Source organism: Phodopus roborovskii, unplaced genomic scaffold, assembly GCF_943737965.1.
Source record: "Phodopus roborovskii unplaced genomic scaffold, PHOROB, whole genome shotgun sequence".
Classification (NCBI taxonomy): domain Eukaryota; kingdom Metazoa; phylum Chordata; class Mammalia; order Rodentia; family Cricetidae; genus Phodopus; species Phodopus roborovskii.
In genome coordinates this window covers 30667862-30690540 of record NW_026126541.1, presented here as the reverse complement: position 1 = coordinate 30690540, position 22679 = coordinate 30667862, and the positions used below count along the sequence as shown (strand labels likewise).

At 41.6% G+C, this 22679-nt stretch overlaps 1 protein-coding gene across 2 annotated transcripts in view; it reads right to left on the bottom strand.

Moving 5' to 3' along the window:
- Positions 1-2928: 2928 nt before the first annotated feature.
- The window catches only part of Pum3 (pumilio RNA binding family member 3), a 30712-nt gene continuing 10961 nt past the window's right edge, over positions 2929-22679 (bottom strand). For both annotated transcript variants that reach the window (XM_051199690.1, XM_051199689.1), the window contains exons 10-18: positions 22288-22366; positions 20629-20727; positions 19798-19851; positions 16512-16592; positions 12657-12799; positions 11808-12030; positions 9303-9390; positions 7167-7257; positions 2929-3192 (exon numbers count right to left, since the gene is read on the bottom strand). In XM_051199690.1, coding sequence (XP_051055647.1) covers positions 3060-3192; positions 7167-7257; positions 9303-9390; positions 11808-12030; positions 12657-12799; positions 16512-16592; positions 19798-19851; positions 20629-20727; positions 22288-22366 — 991 coding nt within the window. In that variant the 3' untranslated portion in view covers positions 2929-3059. The remainder of the gene's footprint in view (positions 3193-7166; positions 7258-9302; positions 9391-11807; positions 12031-12656; positions 12800-16511; positions 16593-19797; positions 19852-20628; positions 20728-22287; positions 22367-22679) is intronic.

Here is a 22679-nt window from a genome sequence, read left to right as displayed (position 1 = left end):
TTAAGAGACAACCTCGGTCTCCCAAGATGTAATTAAGAGGACACAGGCCAAAATGTCTTATTCCCACATCTTTGCAGCTCTATCCATCTATGAGCTTACAAACATGCTTACCAGTTGAGTAAAATATTGTAAATGAGTGAGGCAGTTTCCTTTTTAGCAAGACTCCAAAGCACCATTCCTTAACAGCTTTCAGAGAAGAGGCATCGGTGATACGTTTGAGGGTACTATTTGAGTGCAGTCATGGGCATGGCACTGTTTGTAGGCTGAGGGCAGAGCACCACTTTGCACTGCCCATAAATTGCACACTACGTCTTCTGGGCGAGGTGACGCGTGAAACTCTGAAGAATTCATCCAGATGCAGTGCACACTTTGCTCTGTGTGGATAGGCCCTGGAAACCTGACTGGGGTGGCAGGCCAAGACAAGACACGCAGAAAAGCTGGGATCAGGTGGGCAGGGCTCTCTGATGGAGAAGCTGATTCTTGTACACAGGTGAACAGGAAGGCGGAGTTATTGCACAGGGGGAGGAAGGAGGTAGGTTTAGCTAATCTCCAGGGAAGGCTTTACCACTTTTAATGGGCTAAGACACTGGGATCACTGCCATGGCCATGGCAATGTCAACAATCCACTCACTTAGGGTTCCATGTTCTCTACAACATAGGCTAAGGGATTTGGGGCACCCTGCAAGTGTCTCAGTTTAGAAAGGACTGAAAGAGAGCATGGTACGGCCGTCTCTCTGACTAAGCAGCATCACAACTCTAAGTTGGCTATGCTTTGCCTTTTCTTTCTTGGGCTGCAGCAGGTAACAGAACTCATGGCCTCCTGCATGCTAGCCAAGTTCTGTTACAGAGCTGCAAGGCCAGTTCCAAGTGGCAGAACTTCAATGCTTAGTTCAGTGTAATTGGCTGTAACTGGACTTTTTTTGGACTGGTAGCTCCTAAACAATGGCACAGAGACTTATTATTAATTATGAAAGCTTTGCCTTTAGCTTAGGGTTATTCCCAACTAGCTTCTATAACTTAACTCATTTATATTAATCTATATTCTGCCATGTGGCTCATTACCTCTTTTCCATACTGTATGCCTGTCTTCCTCTGCATCTTGCTGTTGAATCCCCCTCCTAAGTCTTCCTCTCCCAGAAGTCCTGCCTAGTTATTGGCCATTCAGCTCTTTATTAAACCAATCAGAAGGTGCCTTAGGCAGATGAGGTAAACAGACACATCTTCAAAGTGTACAAAGACTATCCTACAAATGGCTCCATATAAACAGATGCTCTGAGACATTGTGTTCTTTTACTCTGCTATCTTTCCTTATAGTGGCAGACAGCAGCAATTTCCAAACACCCTGCCCTCATGACCACAGCTCCCAGGCAGCTGGATTGGAGATCTGGGTTCTCAGGAACAGTCCCCAGCAATTCTACCTTTCTTCCAAGAGCCCCTGCTAGGCTCTGTCCTAAACTTCTGCATAAGCCTCAGAGGAAAGGTGCATATGGCTGGATGAGTGACACACACCTGTGACCCACAGGAGACACAGGAGGTGGGAGATACTGATGGAGCACCTGAGTGGATGCTGGGGAGCCACACCTCACAAACAGGAGAGGAAAATGGCTGTAGGGGAGGTGGTAAGGCATTCTGGTGAGAAGTTTTGGAGGGAGGGCATCTAGTAATAGGAATGTTAAAACCCAAGCAGTTGAAAATAAACTTGACAGTGACTAATTGTATGGGAAACAAAATGGTAGCAGATACATAACAGTAGCTCATATGACATAATTCAACTCAATGATGTATGCAGAGCCCTTTTAACAGATGCAGCTGCACTGGGGTGAGGAAAGAGGAGGAACGGTGAAGTTCGTAGCATGTATTTCCTGCAGTATATAAAATGTATATATTCAAGTCAGAAGTATATAAAACATATATATTCAAATACATAATAGAGAGCACATTTAGAATCTGCCAGAGCTAAGAATGCAAGTCATTATGGGAATCGTGAGTTAGGGGTTTAGGAGACAGCTGCTTCTGTTACAAGATGCACAAAATTATGTGCTTAGCTTTTCATTTTTAAAGATGAAGCATGTAGCACCTCCATTTCTCATCTCTGAATGGTCCTTTCTATAGAGAACTCAAACCCAAACCATGATATATTAAACACATAGAAGCAAAATCAAACTGTCTTTTCCCCATTTACTTCCTTCCTCCATGCTCAGCTGCCCAAAGAATCCAACCAGTAGCGACAGGTGTCAAGCCTTTGGAAAGGGTTTAATATATTCTGGCAGCAGAGTCCCAGAAGCCACATTACCCTAGGACCTTGAAGTCAGGGCAGGTAAGGCACAGCCAATTCCCCAGAGGGCATAACTACTCACAGGCCAGATGGGTGTCTCATTACAGCAGACACATGGAGTAAGGACAAAGTTCTGTACAGCAAATCCCTGCTACATGAGCTCAAGTGGTCTACAGACCTTCTCTAGCTTCACTGCTGAGAGCCAAATAGTCTACCTGCACTCAAAGCTCTCACTCCAACACACTATAGCCCTCTTACTCACCCCGAGGGCTATAATTTTAGGGGAGAACACCCTATCACAAGATATTTACTCTGAAGGCCCAAATCCAGAGATAACACTTTCCCAGCAACCTTGACCTTAGCAATGCCCCATGATCTCCTAATGCCTCCATGTGCTGAACTTAGCAGAGCAGCTTTCAAAGCAAACCTGAGAAAAGCGGCTGTCCCCACCACAGGCTACCACCACATTCCATGTGGCCTTTTCTGCCCACCCACCCTTTTGTCATAGCAGTCCTGGAAAGTCCACCTTTCCCACATCAAGCCATTCAACCACACTGCACACATCCAGGCTCATCACATCAGACTGATGCTATACACTGCCACCTATGCCGTACTTGGCCCGACAGGTGAGAAAGTTGGCATTAAGCAAAAAGTGTCTTTTAGAAACTATTTTATATAAATAGGTCCTTTAACAAAGAATACATGTTTAGAGAGTCCAGTTTTGAGCATGGCGGACCCGCCCTTCTCTGTGGGAAGCAGCTTCCCGCTTGCTTGTCCAACACGCCTAGGCAGTCAGCTTTTCTAGCAGAGTTTCCACTCCTTTGCTGGTGCTTTTGTTTTTTTCCAACGTCGGAATCAGGCTTTTTAGTCCAGCTTTGACTTTGCTCACAACTTCCTGGTCACAGCTCTGAAGAAGGCTAAAGAAAGGAAAAGGGTTGACAGAATGAAATGTCATGAAAGCCCTGAATCTGCTACACCACCCGCATGGACAGTGCAACCAAGTCATTGTTCAGTCACCTCCTTAGCTATGTGTGGTGTATTACATAGATTATTATTTTTTTAAATTCATCAGATGAAGGCCAGTGAGATGACTCAGCAGGTAAAGGCACCTGCCTTCTTACCAAGACCAATAACCTGACTTCCATCTCTGGAATCCACATGGCAGAAGAACTGATTCCCACAACTTGTTCCATGACCAGTACATGTGTGTTGTGGCATGTGTGTACATGCAGATAACCACATCCACAAAATAAACAAATAATGTAGATGAAAAACTTAAAATTTACCAATGAACGAGAGCCAGTAGTCTACACCCTGAAACTATGGAATGGCTTTCTAATCTTAGGTGGTGACACTGAGTCTAGACTCCACTGACTTTGGTTATCTCATGACTGACTTGCATCCTGCTGTAAGACTGGTTGGTTGGCAGTGTGGTTGTCTGAATAAGAATGGCCCCCATAGGCTCATGCACTCGAAGGATTGGTTCCCAGCTGGTGGAACTGTTTGGAAGGATCAGGAGGTGTGGCCTTGCTTAACCTCCCTGCCTCCTGCTTAGGGAATCAGATATGAGCTCTCAGCTACCATTCCAATGTTACATCCGCCTCTCTACTGCCATGATGGTCATGGACTTGCCTTTGGAGACTAAGCAAGCCCCCACAAAGAACTTTTATTAGCTGCCTTAGTTATGGGTGTCTCTTCACAGTGACAAAGTCAGAAGGCTACTGTCTTATCTGGGCAACAGCTCAAAAGCAGTGATCATGAGCCTTACTCACTCACTGACACCACAGCACCATATGCGTAAAGACGGCCAGGAAACATTGTCTCTACAGGTGAACTCACCCCAGGGAGGAGGTGTGCCAGGCAAAGCATGGAAAGAAAGCTAAGTGTTAGTGACCTTGTCACTGAACTCTAACTACACCCATGATAGACACTGTGCTGTGGAAGTGAAGGGCTTTACCTAATAATGTCCCTGATTTGGCAAGAGACCTGCCTTGTGTCAGTAACCACACAACCCAGAGCAGGCTGACTGTCTAAGACTCAGCTTCCTGGCCTGGAGAATAGAACCTGGGATCTCACACACGATGGGTACAGATTCCACCACTGACTATGTGAATTTCAAGGTTGCACTCTGGTGTCAAGCTGACACGCTAACCCCATACACAACACTGAGCCACACGTATGCTAAAACCACACTCAGTCACTCACACTCAGCCAGTGAGTCAGTCCACATTCGATCACAGAGCAATACTCATGCTAAACCCACACTTAGTCATTGAGCCAGGCCCCAGTTCCCAGAGGGGTGTTTTTGTTGTTTTAAGATTTATTTATTAATTCTGTATAGTGTTATGTCTGCATGTATCCCTGCAGGCCAGAAGAGGCAACAGAACTCATTACAGATGGTGGTGAACCATCATGTGGTTGCTGGGAACTGAACTCAGGACTTCTGGAAGACCAGTTAGTATTCTTAACCACTGAGCCATCTCTCCAGCCCCAGAGGGGTGTTTTTTAAGGTAGAGCTTGATACTCAGATAACACTCTATAATAAACAGGAACCATTAAACAAGGCTGGTTCACAGGCACCTGACTGCAGGCCACTAGACCCAAATTTCCTTTTCCCTCACAATTCTTTAGAACCACATTTAAATGTCAGCCTCTGAAACATACTCTTGAAGGAGATTACTTGACATTTTCAAAAGTCCCTAGTCCCAGTAACTTCCACTATGTCTACAAAGAGCAAGGTGTGTTAATAGCACCAGGCAGTACCTGTGGCTCATAGGAGATGACAACAGATGGTGGTAAAGTGCCCTAAAATGGATTTGTCATTCAGTGTCTTTCCGTTAACACCTTGGCTAAACAGCCACATGTAATATTAGTACAAGTTAGCAGCTATTAAGTATGTGCTAAACACACAGTGAAAGTCAACTTTAAGATTATCATTAACTTTTTGTTTTACAACCAAGACAACCCAGGGGAGTGCAATGACTTTCCAAGTCACACAGCAGGCAGGCCTTGAGGGGTAGGCAGACTGTCTAGGACCTCTGTGTTTAGATGCTAAGGGACTCTACAGAGTTATTTCTCAGCCAGCATACAATGCTTTTCCCTCCTTCTACCCAAAATGCTCTTTCAGTAACTCAATAACAACGGTGATAAACAGACAACAAACACAGCATTAAATATTCCCCAAAGAAAATACACATTTTAACTGAAATGTAAACAGGCAGGGATTTTAGCAAACAAATGCTATTCAAGTATCCAGTAAATAAGATGACTGCATTTAAAGCCACATAACAGTTCAACTTCTGTTTGGAACCTCAGACATGGGCTGTGTCTCCATACAGTTCCAGGCTGAGCTCTACATAAACACACTGGATCATTTTATCTGAGATCTACATAAGGGAATGCTGACCATGAACAAATTTTACACATTAATTTCATGGCATCACTGGAATTTCCAGTTAACTGAGCACAATGAAAGCATGTCAATAGGTGTTAACATTCCAAACGCCTGGTACAGAAATGAAAGACAAAAAAGTTCCTGTCACAGCTAATTGGTTTAGATTCTTTAACATCCATTGGAATATGAACTCACTTCTCAAAAAGCAGAGCCTGGTCTACACGTAATACCCATACATTCAAAGACACTGACTTAAAAAAATGAATTCTTGTGTATATACAGTAAACCAGATCATATATTTGAGTTAACCTAATGTTTACAAACACACAATACAGCTACACTGCACACTGAGTCCCACAAATAAGGTAGATGCTTCAAGCTGGAATGTCTGTTTTCTCACTGTTAGACTAGAGTATCTCTTTTCTCACTGTTTGATTTGCTGGTTAATTTGTAACTTCATGCAAAGTAGAGTTACCCAGAAAAGGAAACCTCATCAAGGAACTGCCTCCCTGGTTATGGGCACTTTCTTAATTGTTAATTGATGGAGGAGGGCCCAGCACACTGTGTCAAGTACTATCCCTAGGCGAGTGGGCTTGGGATACGTAAGAAAGGTAGCCAAAGGTAAAACTGGAACAGATCAGTAAGCAGCATTTGTCCACGGTCTCTGCTCCAGGTCCCACCTTGAGCTTTTGTCCCGACTTTCCCCAGAAATAGACTGTGGTCTGGGAGTTGTAAGATGCAGTAACCCTTTCCTCCTGAAGCTGATTTTGACTAGGGTTTTATAACTGAGAAGCAAACTAGGACAGCAATACAGAAAAGAAACAGTAACCGATTCAAACAGACCACAATGACCTGTACATTATAAACTCAACATAACGTACTCCAGAGAGCAATCTATAAGCAAGGTCTCTCCATTTACACATCAACTTCTCTCATTTAACAAATCCTTTACCAATTCCGGAATCACTAAAGACAATGAAAAAAAAAAAAAAAAACTAAACTACAAAGTTTGACTTAAAGAGCTTTGTGAGTTTCCAGAGGCATACAACTTATCCATTCATTAAGAGAAAAATATGTAATTATGTTTTGGTCAAAACTACAAATGTAATGAAACTATGTACACTGTAAATGTCACAACCCCATAACCTGACACCCAAAAGATGACAGTTACATTTGAGGATTTAAGAGCTACATTTGTTTTTAAAGAAAAATTTAAGTCACATTTGTTTATTGTTTCTGCCACAGCATGTGTGTACACATCAGAGGACAACTCAAGGGAGTTACTTCTCTGCTTTTATCTTGTGGGCCTTGGACATGCAACTCTGGGAGTCAAACTTGGTGGCAAATGCCTTTGTCTCAGCAGCCCCTACATGTACTTTTTAATATTTGTCTAAAAGCATGAGGCATGGAGTAACCCCACATTATTGAGAATGAATTCTAGAAAAAGAAGTACAGATAAAGAAGTGTGCATGTCTGTTGCATGATGTATCTACTGACCTGGAAAGAATAATGGCACCCCGATTGATGTTGGCCCAGGATTTGAGGTTCTTCATGCCAACTCGTTCTATAAGGGTTTTTGCAAAACAACCTGTAAAGTAGACCGGAATACAGTGAACATAACATACATGTTCCCATCCTTCATCTCACCTTTAAGTTTACAAATGTTTCAACAGTAAAGTTCAAAATAATCCTCACCTATAAAGCTAAAATTCTAGTACAGATTTAGTATTATGTTAATATTGCCAATTTTCTTAACTCTGATGCAAATTCCAAACTATTTTTAGCAGTAACTACCCAAGAAAAACAAACTATTTTAAAAAGCTCATTTGGTCACATCTACATTTCTTTGTAATATTTAATGATTTAACCTTGACCTACCCAGCAAGTAAATGTTTGACAGTGCTACTCCACATGTAGCCAAAAGCAGTTCCCCTTGTATAAAAACATTTAACTGGAAGGGACAAATAATGTGGTTAGTGGCTAAAGAATGACCATCCGGGTTAGTCATGGCGATTTCTCTCTATGATGCTTTCATAGCCATGTATCAAAAATAATTATGCCCAAAGACTGAGCCAAGAGGGCTGCCCTAAGTTTCTGGCTAGCCAAGACTCCTCCATCCCAAATACTGCTTATCTTTAACTCTGTTTCCAAGGTCTTGGCATCTTATTCACCATGCCTTCTGTGTGCAACTCATTCTCAGCCAATGGAGAAATTCTAGTGACTAAGATTTGGTGCAGGAGGAAAGGATGACCTATGTTGAAGGTACCATGCATAATAATGAATTAAAAGATACTCATGGAGTCTCCCTAGCTATTCATGGTTGATAGGGGCAACAATCAGCCAGCCAGTGGGGCTGCTTGTTTTCCACAGTTGATCAAATAAAATGTTTCACATTGTGTGCATTTCTAGATGTTGTCAGTCCCCCATTAAGGGTAGAATCTCAGTCTTCTGTTGACCCAGGATGGTTTCACTGCCCAGACCAAGAGAACATGGTAGAAGTGACATGTGATGACTTGAGGGCTAATCATGAGGCATAAACGTATGTGTGCTTCCTTTCCTTGGGATGCTCGATCTAAGAACAAATCACTGGGGCCAGGGAAATGAATCGGTGGGTACAGTGCTCCTGCACAAACACTGAGGACCTGAGCTCAAATGCTATGTAATGCTGAGATTATTCACATACACTCCTATAATTCCAATCTTCCTAGGTGAGATGAGAGGTAGAAACAGAATCCCAAGAAGCACAAATGTCAGCTAGCCTTACGTGACCTCCATACATGTGCCAGGACACACATACATGCCATAAACAAAATAAATACATACATACATAAATAAATGAATTAAAAAAAAAAGAAAGAAACAACCACCATGTGTGCAAACCCAAGCACTCTAGGAAGAGGAAGTGAGGCCGCTGGTTTCGATCTAAAACTGACAGTCTGGCGAATGAGCCACTGTAACAGTGGGCACACTCCAACATCTGAACTGTTTGCCTTGGAAGGTAAACAGAGGCAAGCTTCACTAAAACCCAAATGACTGCTCAGAGTACCACTAAGCTCTGAGGTAGTCTATCACACAGCAATACATAGCCACATAGACACACTCATTTGTGCTTGAAAACGACAACCACCCTGAGCCCTACAGCCTTGTCTTAGGGCTTCTGGCATTTTTATAATGAAAAAAATCACTAGGAAATTTCTTGGGCGTTAACAGCTTGTCTATCTCATTTCGACTATGCATCGACTTTTCTTAGTAACAAACGGGTTGCTTCACTACATATTACTCTCGAATATTAAAAGCATCTTATCTAAAAATTTCAGGAAAATAGTCCCAAATCCTTATCTTAAAATTTGGAGTGAGAGATGACGTGCTGCCCTGCACTGATGGCCCAGCTAGCCACACCACTGCAAGCTGTCTCAAGAAACAAATCCATGACCTGCCACCCTTTCCAGCCACACTAAGCTCAAACTGCATGGTAGGCAAGCAGTCTACATTTGAGCTGCAGCCCAGGCCTTGAAATTTAATCATTACATGATTTCTACATAGTTGGCAAATCCACCTGGACCTAAAAGATCAGTGTACAGCAGAAATGCAGAAATTCATCTAAGACACACACACACAAAAGGTAAGCCCCACCTTCTCTTCCACTGTCTTTCATCTTTTTATCTTGCTCTATTAACCATTTGAGAACCAGATGTCCTGCAGGATGCTCAGCAATATGAAGCTGTAAGAGAACCAAACCACGTTATTTCAAAGCTGTCATCCATCTCTATCCCATGTATATACATGAATGTAGTTAAGTTGCAGTTTTAAGACATCTTTTTCCAGAATACCCATCACATTCTCAGGATACAACAAGCATAGCTATGTGTGAGATCACAGCCCCCTGCAAGGTAGTTCAGAGATTAGTTGAGTTTCTGTTTGAACAGTACCATGTTCAAAAAATGAGGAGAACCTGCCAACTCTCCCCATGGTAGCACAAACTCTCCCCATGGTAGTACAATGATCTGAGATACAAAGAAACCTCTTAGGAGAATACGGCATGGTTTTCAAATACCACACATTACCATGACCTAATGAGCAGGCCACAAAAACACTCTGCAGCTCACTTGCTGGCCTTATCAACTGTTCCCACAGTGATAGAGGTCTTCCTCTATTAGTATGAGGAATAATGAGCAGTATTTCCATTGAGAGCAGTTTTTCATCACACATCCATCGGAGCTGCTCCAGGAAGCCAGGGGCCTGAGCTTCAGATCACAACCCACTTGTCTTTCCCAATCCACCTGTCAGTAGCATGCCAGGCACTCAACATCATGCATCCTCTTTTATTCAGAATCAAATGCATGTAAGTGTCAGACGGCCCAGGGCCAGAGGGAATTGGAGGTGGAAAGAATAACTGTGTTGTGGAAAAGATGCTGGACTGTTTATTCAACAGGTAGTCCCCAACCCGTTTCCTTTCAAGGCTGTGTTCTTATGGGCCACATCCTCAATGGCTGTAAGCAGATCTAGTCACCCAGTCACTCTGCCAGACTGGTCTGGAAGCAGATGTGACTCAAAACAATTCCCACCAATGGCACCATAGGGAGCTGCCTGGAGAGTTCCTTCCAGCTAAGAAAAGGTCTCATAGCTCTGCTTTCCTTGCTGCCTGAGACCCTGATGGGAGGAGATGCTGAGGCAGTGGAAGTCGGCTCTGACTAGAACACAGCATGGGCAAAGATGGGAGCAGAAGGCTCAGCAGGGGAGGCAGACTCTGGCCCAGCACAGCAGCACCTCTGCACTGTGCTGATGTTGGGCTGCTGCAAGGCACCCATTGGACTATTCATTGGAACTACATATAAAGTCCCTGGAACTGAACTAAAATGCAGATGTTAGCATTCAGCTAACATAAAGGTATGCATAAAAGTGACAAGCATGTGTCTTTCCAATGGATTCAACTCTAAGAGCAGGGAGTATCTTTTAAAGCACTCCTGACAGATTTATCGCTTTTTCAATTAATGACTGAAAGGCTTAGATTTTGAACAGCTCATTTTATATCCTTGAGCGATGCCAGGGATCATAATAAAAGGCTACTCTATTTAGCACATAAAGGCTTTTGTGAGACTAAGTGACAGCAGAGGTCAAAGCTTCAAAAAATGGTAGTTCCCTATAACCAGCCAGTCCTGAGCTGTGAGCCTACAAGCCAGCATAGGACAAAGGCCCTGTGTGATCTGGCCTCTGCCTTCCTCTTGTCTGCTTGCTATTGCCAACAGGGAGTCTTGGGCTCAGAAACTCTCCCATCCTCAGAGCTGAAGTAAACCCTCCCCACAGCCCACATGCCTCTTTCTACCATCTTTGGCTGAGCTGCTAATCCTTCAGGGCTCAGCAGGGCTCTTCTCAGTTTCCAGGAAAGCTACCTGGGGACAAGCTGGGTCTTACACAACCCCACAGAACCCACAGTTGTCCTTCATAGTTTTTGTTTCAATAGTAACTTAAATAATTACTTTACTTATTCAAATAGTGTGTCTTTTGAGTGGCAAGCTTTTGGGGTGCTGTTTAGCACATAATATAATCAGTGACCTTATGGTGCAATGTAGAATCACACCATGCCCAAAAAAATACAAGCAAGAGTGATCAGAATGTGCAAGCATATTGTTTGAGAGAGACTCATCTAGCTCAGGCAGGCCCTGAACTCCTTATGTAGCAGAGAATAACCTTGAACTCTTACTCCTCCTGCCTCTATCTCTTAAGTCTAGGTTTATAGGTATGCACCTGACTGAGCAAGTGATTTTTTAAGAGCCAAAATTAGGGAAGACTTCACAGAGAACTGTGGGCCCTGGGACAAGTTAGCCTTTGTATTGATGGAGCACGGGGCGATGGAGAAAAAGCATTCCACATTGGGGAAGCAGCTGCCACAGCAACAATGGGACTATTCTGGAAAGGTAGTAAAAGGGCCAGTCACAGCTATCTAAGAGTCATAGCATGTGACTTTCAAGAGGTATAGAAATAGTGCATTTCTGGGAAGGACAAGCACTTGCACTATGGCGCTCTGATCATTTTCAAATGTGCTATTGGCAATATTGTTAACACTCTGCAGACTCCATGAACGTGGCCTTTGCAGTCTCTGTGGCTCTAATGCCAGTACTATAATTAGCTGCACATCACCTCTCCATCCTTGCCACCAGGATGTAGCTCTACTGCTGCCAAACTGGCGATGGCATCCATAGCAGGCTGAACATCTCCAGTAGCAGATCCCAGGATGTCAGACACCAACACACATGCAGACTTGTCCAATACCACCTCTTGAGCATGTCCTTGCAGGTAGTTAAGCAAAGCTGGAGAGATGGATTCCAAGAGCTCACGCCGGCGGATGGCAGTGTCTTTCTTACTGTCGGAATATGTTGAACGAGGCGGTAAGATAAATAGCAGATCTTGTTATCACAAACTCTAGGAGCTCATCACAACTCAGGGCACCCTCTATTATAATTGTTTATCCTGCTGAGGATGCAGACAGTGAGTGAAAGTTGCAGCCTGGGCTCCACCTTTCCATTCCCAAGATCTTAACACTACCTGGCAAGGAACAAGACTTCAATAAAGGAACAGACAAACAAGTAACCCTTCCCAATCCAGCCAGTCTTAAAAAAAGCAATGACAAATCATAATGCAAGACAGGACATTTTCAGAGCACTTCACAAACTCTGTTCTTAGGACATTAAAATACACAACGCCAGCAGCTTTGACAGTAAAGCAAAACAAAATTCAACCACACACTTGAATGCCTACTGGGTGCCAGGTAGTTGCTCAGAGGGGATCTTTCAGCCTGATCATGCCATTTCCTTTCAAGATAGGATCTGAGACTAACAAAACGCCCAGGCTAAACAATGGAATTGACCAGGAAGTTTTAGGGAAATAGAGGGATCCGTGTATGCCAGTGCCCCCGAGCCTGTTTTCTTCACAAAGAATCAAGCATCCAAGCAGAGGAACACAGGTGTCACACCATCAGCTGTCAGTTACCTGTGTGCATTGCCATCACCCTTCTGCAGAAGCTCGATGATCTCTCGGACTATGTGGGCAGGATCTCTGGGACTCAGCAAGTACAACAGGACTTTCCTCCCATATTTGTCATTTACTATGCTGGGTAAGGAACTGATGATTTCCTATATAATTAAAAAAGCAAAAAACCTTTGCAGTATTATTTACATTCTCAAATGTTGGTTGGGATTTGATGGGAATGAGGAAGCCACCCTTGGCTATTTCCCTCAGTGAACCCACTAGCAAATGCAAAGTTAATTCAGACAGGTCTTATCAAAATACAAAGAATTACATTCAGAACATAGTTAATTATCTACTGTGGCTGTCACTGTTGAACGACCTGTTTGACTTTTAAAAACTTAGATGGAAAAACTCCATTCATGATGAGGAGTATTTCTTGGGCTGCTGTTACTAAGGACAGCACCTGCTGTGATCAGAGTAGACAAGGGTCAATTTGCAGGCATATTTATTGTAGCATGAGCCTTGATGAAGCTCATGCCCCAGAGCTTCCCTGCTGAGACATGAGAGGAATCTGCCCTGTCAAATACAGAGTTGACACAGGCTTAGTTGGGCTGCTTATTCACAGTACACAAAGGCTGTTTACTACAGTAAGAAACACAATTAGGGTACCTGAAGCCACAGGGAACACTCATCCACTAGCTAAGTTTACAGGACAGGATCAGAAGCAGGGATCTCACTAGTCCTGATCATGATTCCAAATATGTCATATCTAAAGAAAACACATATCCTTCTCTGAAACGAAGATGTTCTCTTAAGGTGATATATACCCAGGATTGTTATTATTTTTTTTTAACAATTAAAAAACATTTTTATTGTGTGTATGGGTGTTTTATCTACATGCATGTCTGTGCACAATATGCACGCAGTACTCGCAGAAGCCAGAAGAGGTTATTGGATGGATCACCAGGGATTAGAGTTACAGAGAGTTCTAAACTGCTATGTGGGTTCTGGGTATTGAACTGGGGTCTTCAGGGAAAGCAGCCAGTGCTCTTAACCACAGAACAAAGCCACTGCTCCAGTTCCCAATCTAACCTTAAAGAACAAAGCAAAAGAAAACAAAAAACCCAAACCAAAACAAACTAAAAAAAAAACCCCAACAGCTATTTATTACTAAATAAGTGGTTTTAGTAACACAAGGGACTAAACTAAAAAGTCAGTCATGTTATCACAGGCTCAACAGACAGCAACACTCAAGAGTCTCATGCTTGTTGATGATAAAATCTCAGGCTTCCCTTAACTTCTGCAGTCATGTTCTGATATCTAATGACAGTAGCACTGGCTACATGCTGAAATGGAACTAGACACTGCTGAATTCTTGGTTTATGTGGTATGGGGTATGGAGCCTATGACTTCAGGGATATGAGACAAGCACTCTACCAAATGAACTATATATATATGAGATCCACAACAGTTTGTAATAGTATAAGAAACACTACCACCATGAAGATAAAACTCATAAATTTCAGAATCACTAGTGGACTACTTCCTACTTGTCATTGAAAATAAACAAAATACATAAAGGTGGGAAAATTATGGTCCATAGGGCGTATGCCCACTTTTACACACTCATCAAGCTAAGAATGTTTTTACTTTTCCTTCTTCTTTTTTAACATAGCAAAGTCTTCTTTAAAAGTATAAACAAGTCAAATTATATATGGCCCACAAAGCCTCAAATAATTACTATCTAGTCCTTTAAAAAAAAAGATAGGATTTTACCATTGAGCCCAGGCTGGCCCACAAAATTCATGGTAATCCTCTAGGTTTGTCAGACTAAGTGATGGGATTATAGGCATGAGCCACTATGATCAGACAGGTTTTACTTATTTGTGTTACATGATGGAAGGCCAAGTAGTTGATATATTATTCTTTGTAACTTGAATTATTTATTAAAAATAAGGCATTTAAAATATGCATCAGTCCATCTTCATTCCCAAACAGCAACTAGCTAGCTAGGCTACCCAATCCTTTCCTTAGGAACACTTCCATGAAACCAGCCAAAGTACATCCAGATAAATGGGATCACATTTTCTTCATTTTGGAAAGGTAAGCAGATGGGAGACAGCTTGGATTTATTTGGAAAGTTCAAGAAAAGGTAGAGCTGACCATGCTGTGATTTCAACTTGACATTCTGGGAAGCATGGATACCCTGAACGGAGTGCTTGGCAATGCCCAACTTTCCTGGTTATTTTTAAAAAGCACCGCAACAGATTCTGTGGTGGCTGGGTGGGAAAGTGCAAGAGCAATGACCATGTCACAACTTTATCACTAACTTGGGGGCTTAATGATACACAGAACTGGTGGAGCATTTGTCAGCGAGAGGCATGTCCACAAGAGAGAGCTAGCTGCCTGCAGTTAGTCTTTAGGAATGTGGGTTCCACAGCTATGGACCTCAAGCAGATAAGCACAAGGAATGAAAATGGCTCTTCAACAGCAACTTGAAGTGAGATAAATGGTTGGGCAAGGCTAACCCAGTAGATAATTCTGGCAAGCCCTGAAGGGTGCTTACTTCCCTTGAAATCCATTTGGAACAGTTATGCACATTTTCGTTTTTGTGAAATATTACACAAAAGCAAACTTTCAATAGGCCAGCCAGTTTCCATTTCTGTGAAACAGCTTTATTCATAGCCAATTCTACGGCCCCACATCTCTGTCACAGGAATGAAAAACAATCACTATTGACTGGAGTCAAAAGGGTACTAAAGTCACAAGCAACATGTCAAAATATTCAGTCTGTGACACAAAATCCTGCCAACTTCCCACAATCCCGTTCCCCCCAAAAGTCCCCACAACTTAAAATAGTCAAGAACAAAGATGGAAAGTGGCAGCAGGGGCATGAGAAATCCACAGCTGGGTTTTCCAGCAGCCGTTTAGGAAAACAGACTCCCAGTCCCTCCCTTCTATTATGGATAAACTCGCAAACACCCTGCTGAACTGGAGAGGCCACAGCATCCCCACCTGATCAAAATTTTCTCTACAGACCCTGCAAGAGTCTCCTTTGTCAGTAAGATTTGTTCAAGTCTCCATATATGTGCGAACACAATGGTGCGTGTAATTTCCAGGTGAACAATGTGTGTTTGCAAAAACTCAGCTGTTCCTAAAACATTTCCAAATTTGGTCACTGCTACCAATACTGTAATGTCTCTTCCCTAGTTTGGCACCCTCTCCCTTGTGCAGTCAATACTTTTGCATACTGCACAGGCAGGCAGGCTCACAGAATCAGAATGAGAAAAGGAGAGCCACAGAGGATGGGAGGCACACAGTTCCAACTACAATGTCTACACTGGAGTAGCTTTCCCAAGAGTCCTGAAAGTGCTGGGATAAGACATTTACTCAAGGGTTATGCTCACTGTGCTAGACAGGAGTAATTGCTAAGACAGAAGAAGGAAGTTTTAACAACAGGATGTTCCAAGGACAACTGAGTGGATTTAGGTGTTCTTGTCTCCATCAGCTTAGCCCCGCACACATGTACAGAGGCTATCTGTCCATAGCAAGTGTGTTAAACTGAAGAATCACTAAAAAAGACAGCTACCAGTCACATCCAAGCACTGCTTCACTTAAAAAAAAAAAAAAAAAAAAACATGCAACCTTAATCCAAAGTAGAAATGTCAAGTCTTATTTTAACCATGGTTGTTTAGGTGTTTAAGACAACTACTATCCAGTTACAAGGTTGGGATTCATACAGGAACATAGCAAGCCTCTAAAATAAGACACAACCGAGGCAACCAAAGTTATAGTAAATATGGGCAAAAAGCACAGGTTGAAGTGTTTACATAACACTGGTTACATAACTGATTCAAGCCCATCCACAATACTTACTGATATGATTATCTGCTTCACAAGCTTAGTATCATCAATACAATCAAATGCTGCCAGCAAAACCAAATGAGAGTATTGGCCCTGCAAAAATAGAGAGACAGAAAAGGTTAAAAAAAAAAAATTGCATAGAGGGCTGGCAAAATTCTCTTGTGGGTAAAAGCACCTACTGCCAAGACTAATGACCTGAGTTCAATCCCCAGAACCTTGGCCGAAGGAAACAGACTGTCCAAAGTTGTCCTCTGGCTTCCACACATGTGCACAGCACCCATCCCCTACACATAAACTAAATAACTTACTGTAATAAAAAAAAAACCAACAAGACAAAATAACTACAAACCTAGAAAGCTGGGCATGGTAGCACATGGTTATAATCCCAGCATTTGAGAGGTGGCCAGATCTCTGTGAGTTTGAGTCCAGCCTGGTCAATGTTATCATGACAGAGTGATACCCCGTCTCAAAAACAAACAAACAAAAAACGTTCCCTCTTCCACACCCTACCCATAGAGCCTACACAATAATCTGTCCAACCCCATGCAAACAAGATGAGTCAAAGTGACTCAAATAAACTAGCTAATTATATTCAAGATGATTTAACAAAAAAGAAAATAAAAAGAAACAAACATATTTGTCAAATAGCCCATGAACCAAGATGCAACATCTAATCAAACACCCAGTACTTGAAAATTTTAACTGAGGCAGGTAAATAAAAGATTAATTGGGGGAGTAGAGCATGTGCATACAACTACATACAGAAACTATTCTAATCAAAAAAAAAAAAAAAGGGTCAATTCAAGCATGTCATATATACACATTATAAAGCATACATATGTTCGTAAAAGTATGAATTATACATATTTATAAGTTTTTGGTATATACACAGACAATTCTAGAAGGCAAAAGTCATCCCTGGATCAAAGGACTACAAAGTTCCTATAAATATTTAATAGTGGGAGACCAGAAGACTGCTTAAGTCTGAGAACATCCCAGTCTACACAGTTGAGTTTCAGAGGCTACATGGTAGGTCTCTTCTTAAACAGCAAAACCCCACAAGTTCCAAAAGAAAGACAAACAAAAAAGAAACTCCCCTAAACCCACACACAATATCAAAAAGCATGTAAACTCTAGAAATTATAATGACCCCAAGAAGAAGATAAAAATCATTGCTTTTAAGAGTAGAAATGGACACACCCAGACACACTGTGTCTACAATCACTTCTTAAAATTTAACTTTTGGAGGAAAGCAATCATCTTCACACTGGTTAGAATGTAAAGTGGTTTGCATGTATGTTCTCACCTAGCAATTTTAGCTCTAGGGATGTATCTTACACATGCATCCACATTTGTACAGACACATATAAAATGTTTACTGGGGAACTGATAATTTAAGGAATCTAGAAACAATTCAAATACCCAACAGAAGGGACTGGCTAAGTAAATCATGGTATAGCCATGCAATAGAATACTGTAAAGTCATTATGAGTGAGGCAAACAGATGTCTATGTATTAAAATAAAGTGGCTCCTGAGATGAGGAAACTGGTAAAGGACAGTGCACACAATCCAAAACTCCTGGTTTCTACTGTCAGGCATGCACAGCATAATTAACTGCGAGGTATTTCTTAAGAATATACAAGTTGGTCTACAACTCAATTTAAAATGCAGACGCAATCACTCTGAACAAAGAGCGATGATCATTTCTGCTGAAGTTCAGCAATCATTCCATATTAATTACACAAGTGAGCAACATGCAATTCCACAATCACGTTTAGACACTGAACATACTTTTCTCAGCAGCCAAGACCTAGAAACCAGGAAATCAGCACACAAAAAATGATAGCCTAACACACTGCTTTGATTTGACATTTACAGACTACCATAAATACTCTACAACAATTCCGCTCAAGACACTAAGACAGAACTAATGCTAGAAGTCTCAATAAAATTTAAAAGACTGGAATAACAAAATAAACATTTAAAAACCTCAAAACTGAACAACCACATCTGGGATTCTAAGTAATAGTTCAAATCTATTGGGTTGTTTGTTGATTTCCTCCCTCGGCAATAACTCTTAAATTAAAAAGATGTCAGACTGCTAGGTTCTTTTACCACCACAATGCCTCCAAAAAAATGAACTATTACCTCATGTAATCAAAATCTAAAATTAAAAAGTCCAATTTTATTATTTAGAAAATGCCTTACTCATACAATTTAGATAGACTTTCTATTAACACCCAGTTTTTACTCAACAAAATATCACACAAAACGTACTCAATTGTGAACTGTGAATAAAATATACATCACACACAGGAAAAAGAATACCATATTTCACCTCACAGAAATGTTAGCTGCCTATTGAGTGGCTTTCATTGTAACTCCTGTCACTCCCAATGCCACAGAAGACCACCTGTACCAAATAACATCTATCCCACCTTGGTCTGAACAACACTTGCTGAATTAACAATCTGACAAATTTATTTGTTCTCATTGGATTTCTTTTTAAAATAGAAAAATGTTGAACAGAATCATATCTAATACCTCATATAGTCTAGTTTTAGCATTTCTTTGTATTACTAGTATGGAAAGTCATTCAACACCTAAAAATCACAAAAATGTGCGCGTGTGCGTGTGTGTGAGAGAGGACAGAGAGACAGAGACTATCTACATGCATGCATGTGCAGAAGCCAGAGCTCAATCGTAAGTACTTTATCCACTGAGCTACTTCTCCAGCTAGAAATAATCCCCAGTTTAAAAAAAACAAACTTCACATCTAATGCTAATCCTCCTACAGGTTCCAAGGAGCTAAAATATTTAATAGCTCAACTTTTTTTTAATGACACTATAAATTTATACCAAGAAGACAGACAAATTTTAACTTATTAAGGTTTCTGTGGTAGCAAAAGCCAACCTTAAGTTTCTCAATGACAATCTGACATTTTACTTAGATATATACGGCTTAGACAGGCAGCAGTAAGAGTTTACTATGTTTAGACAACAAGGCTGGAGGCAGGTACAAATACCAGTCTTTACACACCAGAACTAAATAATAGGGTCTGGGGTGTAGCGCATAGGCAGGGCACCTGCCTAGAACTTAGGAATTCCTTTCTTTGATCTCTACCAAGATACACATGCATACAAACAATTCATATGCAGAAAGAGAACTATATATGAACCCTATTTTGTGCAAATTAACCCAGAAGACTTAAACACTTTAATGCAGTTTTCAACTTTCTCCAACAGACACGAATTCACCTCACTTAGCCACTATAAACAGGCTTTTGTTGTACTTACGTTGGCCACCTTTTCAACGTAGGTCTTCATTGTTTTCACAATCACTTTCCTGTCCTTGAAAAGAAAAACAACCTCAATGATCTTTTATGTATAGGTTAAGCTTACTGCACAGTTAATATTTATGTAGTATCAAATTTTCATCAGCACTATCTCTTCGTTAGTGAAAAGACCAGTTTACAAAGCAGAATGGAAAACTGCAGTGTGATCCAAAACACCCCTATCTAATCTTCAATTTCTATCAACCTATTTGGGCATAAATATGGGAACCATGAAATTCTAAGGCAGAGGCAAACCTAGTGAAGTCACCGTTACAACCATCCCTCTTCCAGTGTCTGCTATGCCTTCAAGAATCCAGCATACAGATGTGTTCATTGTGTTTGTGCAACAGTTAAATCTGCAGTAAGTGAAGGGTGAATGAAATACGTAAAATTCTAAAATCTGGATCAATGTTTACCTTTTTCTTGAGAGTATTTAATACACACAGGAATGCACATATAGTATAGTTAACTACTAATTATCTCTTCCTCCCTCCCGTTCTCAATGTGACCATTAAATGAAGAGTAAAGAACACAGCACAGGTCCCCCAAGCCGGTGTAAGCCAAAACTGAACATAAACATGTCATCTGCTTGGAGATCTCTTCCTAATCTGCTAAAGCAGAGAAGAATACAAGGCCCAAAGAAGATGCCAAAGCCCTGGGAGGCCCTAAGACACAATTTCCAGAAGATGACACTTGTGTACAACTGGGAACCACAGTAAGACTAAAGGCTACTGACTCGAAGATGAAGGATCATCAAATCCAGACTGCACTAAGGCAAGGCTCTGACACTTACCTTGGGTGTGCCATGCCACAAGCAATGCATGGCCACTCTGGCGCCATCGTGTGTGTGGGCCAGGTATACCACTGCTTCCCGGATGGCTTCAATTAATTCCTAGAGAACAGCAAGGCAGAGAATGAAAGAGTGAGCTCAGGCAGCACATTGCAAGCTTTAATTCTACAGCCAGCCTTTCTAGACACATTCTTTTCCAACAAAGCAGCGAATGCAGCTCATAGCAATGGCCAATAAACATCATTTCCTTCATATCTATTTTAAAGTACTCACAGGTGATGTGTGCTATACAGCAATCAATAAGAAACAGCAGCTGGGGTGGCAGTTCTAAGGGGGTGCTTAACAGAACAGCTGGGAAAAGAACACACTCCCCTTCCCCACACGAGCATATAACAAACACAACCAAAACTCATTCTGACCAAAGTAGTGCAGCCAGTCAACAGTCTAGCATGGGGGGGGGGGGCACTCACAAATACCCATCAGGAGTTTAGGCACTATTGATAGCTTATAGAGGAAAGAGACAATCTTTACTAGTATGGCCAGTAGATGGCCCCACAACTGTGAATATATGGGGAGCACAAATTGAATCCAGTAAGTTTTTTTTAAAAGAAAAAAAGATGGTATGAAATTGGGAGGATGGATCTGGAGGAAATTAGGACTAATATGATCAAATTAATAAGAAGCTGAAGTGTAACGCAGGCTGCAACTATGCTTCAAAGGTCTTGTCGCCTTATGCCCACTCCAGATGTTTGCTATGACTGAATGTGGTCTTCTACTGTCACCAAAACACTCTCAGCAGAAAAACTTCACACTACTGAGTTCTATAGGGAAGAGGGAAAGAAATTCCTAAGAGAGCAAGTGCAGAGAAATTATTCTACATGCTAACTGGAGGGCTTCAAAATCCCCAAGAATGTATGATGGGCATATATGTTAAGAGAAATCAGATGTGTTATTTCAGTCAGCCCTTGTGATTAGAAAATGAGAACCAGTGGACAACGGGTCACAACTGGATGCGGCAAGAAGATCAGGGAACTATAGCATCAATTCTCATTTGTATTCCCCCCTCTGGCTTGACTGGCAGTGCAATTACCTTCACTGGTCCTCTGCCTTCTATCATAGAAGGTCCAGGCTTTCATGGGCCATTTAATTTCACATTAAGTATCCTCCCATAACCTTTTAAAGCAGACATATTTGTTTTTTTGTTTAAATCTACTGGAACACAGAGAAATCCTCCAATGTAAGTTACCTTCCATATTAGACTAGCTAGGAGACTCTCTGGATTGTAACTAAGATATAAAAGTTTGGTGCCATTTATAAAACTAGGAACAATACTATTCTTTTTTTGGGGGGAAGGTCTGAAATTAAAGAGATTTAGAGAGCAGTGCCTGTTCAGCTAAGGGAGAAGGGAACCCTGGCATTTCTGAAGAACCGTGTACATCAGAGCAGCCTCAGAGTCCTGACGGCGGTCCCTTCCCACTTTTGTTTTTGTGAGTGCAGTAGTCTCACACGCTGTGCAGGCTGGCTTAGAGCTTACTTCGGATTCCAGGTTAACCTCAAAGTCAAGGTTATCCTCCTGTCTCAGGCCCCCAAATACCAAATCTGAAAGGTGTGCGCCACCACACTGGCTTTATATTGATTCAAAGACAGAAACCAACAACTTACTGATCGAAGTTTTGGGGGTGCATAGGTAAAAAAGTCCAAGAACACTTTATGAACCAGGGAGTGCTTAATCACAGCTTCCCTGCAAACAGAAAGAAAGAGACTCAGATCTGGCAAAACAAAGACAGGTAAACCTGTTGGTCCTAAAATCATCTAAACAAGTGAAATGGTTTTTACTAAGTAGAATTTGTCACAGATCAATTGTTTATTTCAGCAATACTAAGATGTTAATAAATCTTAGACTGTAACATTGGTTTAGTGTCATCACAACCAAGAGCAGGACACACCATTTCCAGGCTCTACAGTAAAATGATGCACTAGTCCCCAGCATGTTCTACCTCATCAGAACAAGTGCAGTGTCCCATCCTGCCTGGTCCATGAATCAACAAGCACAA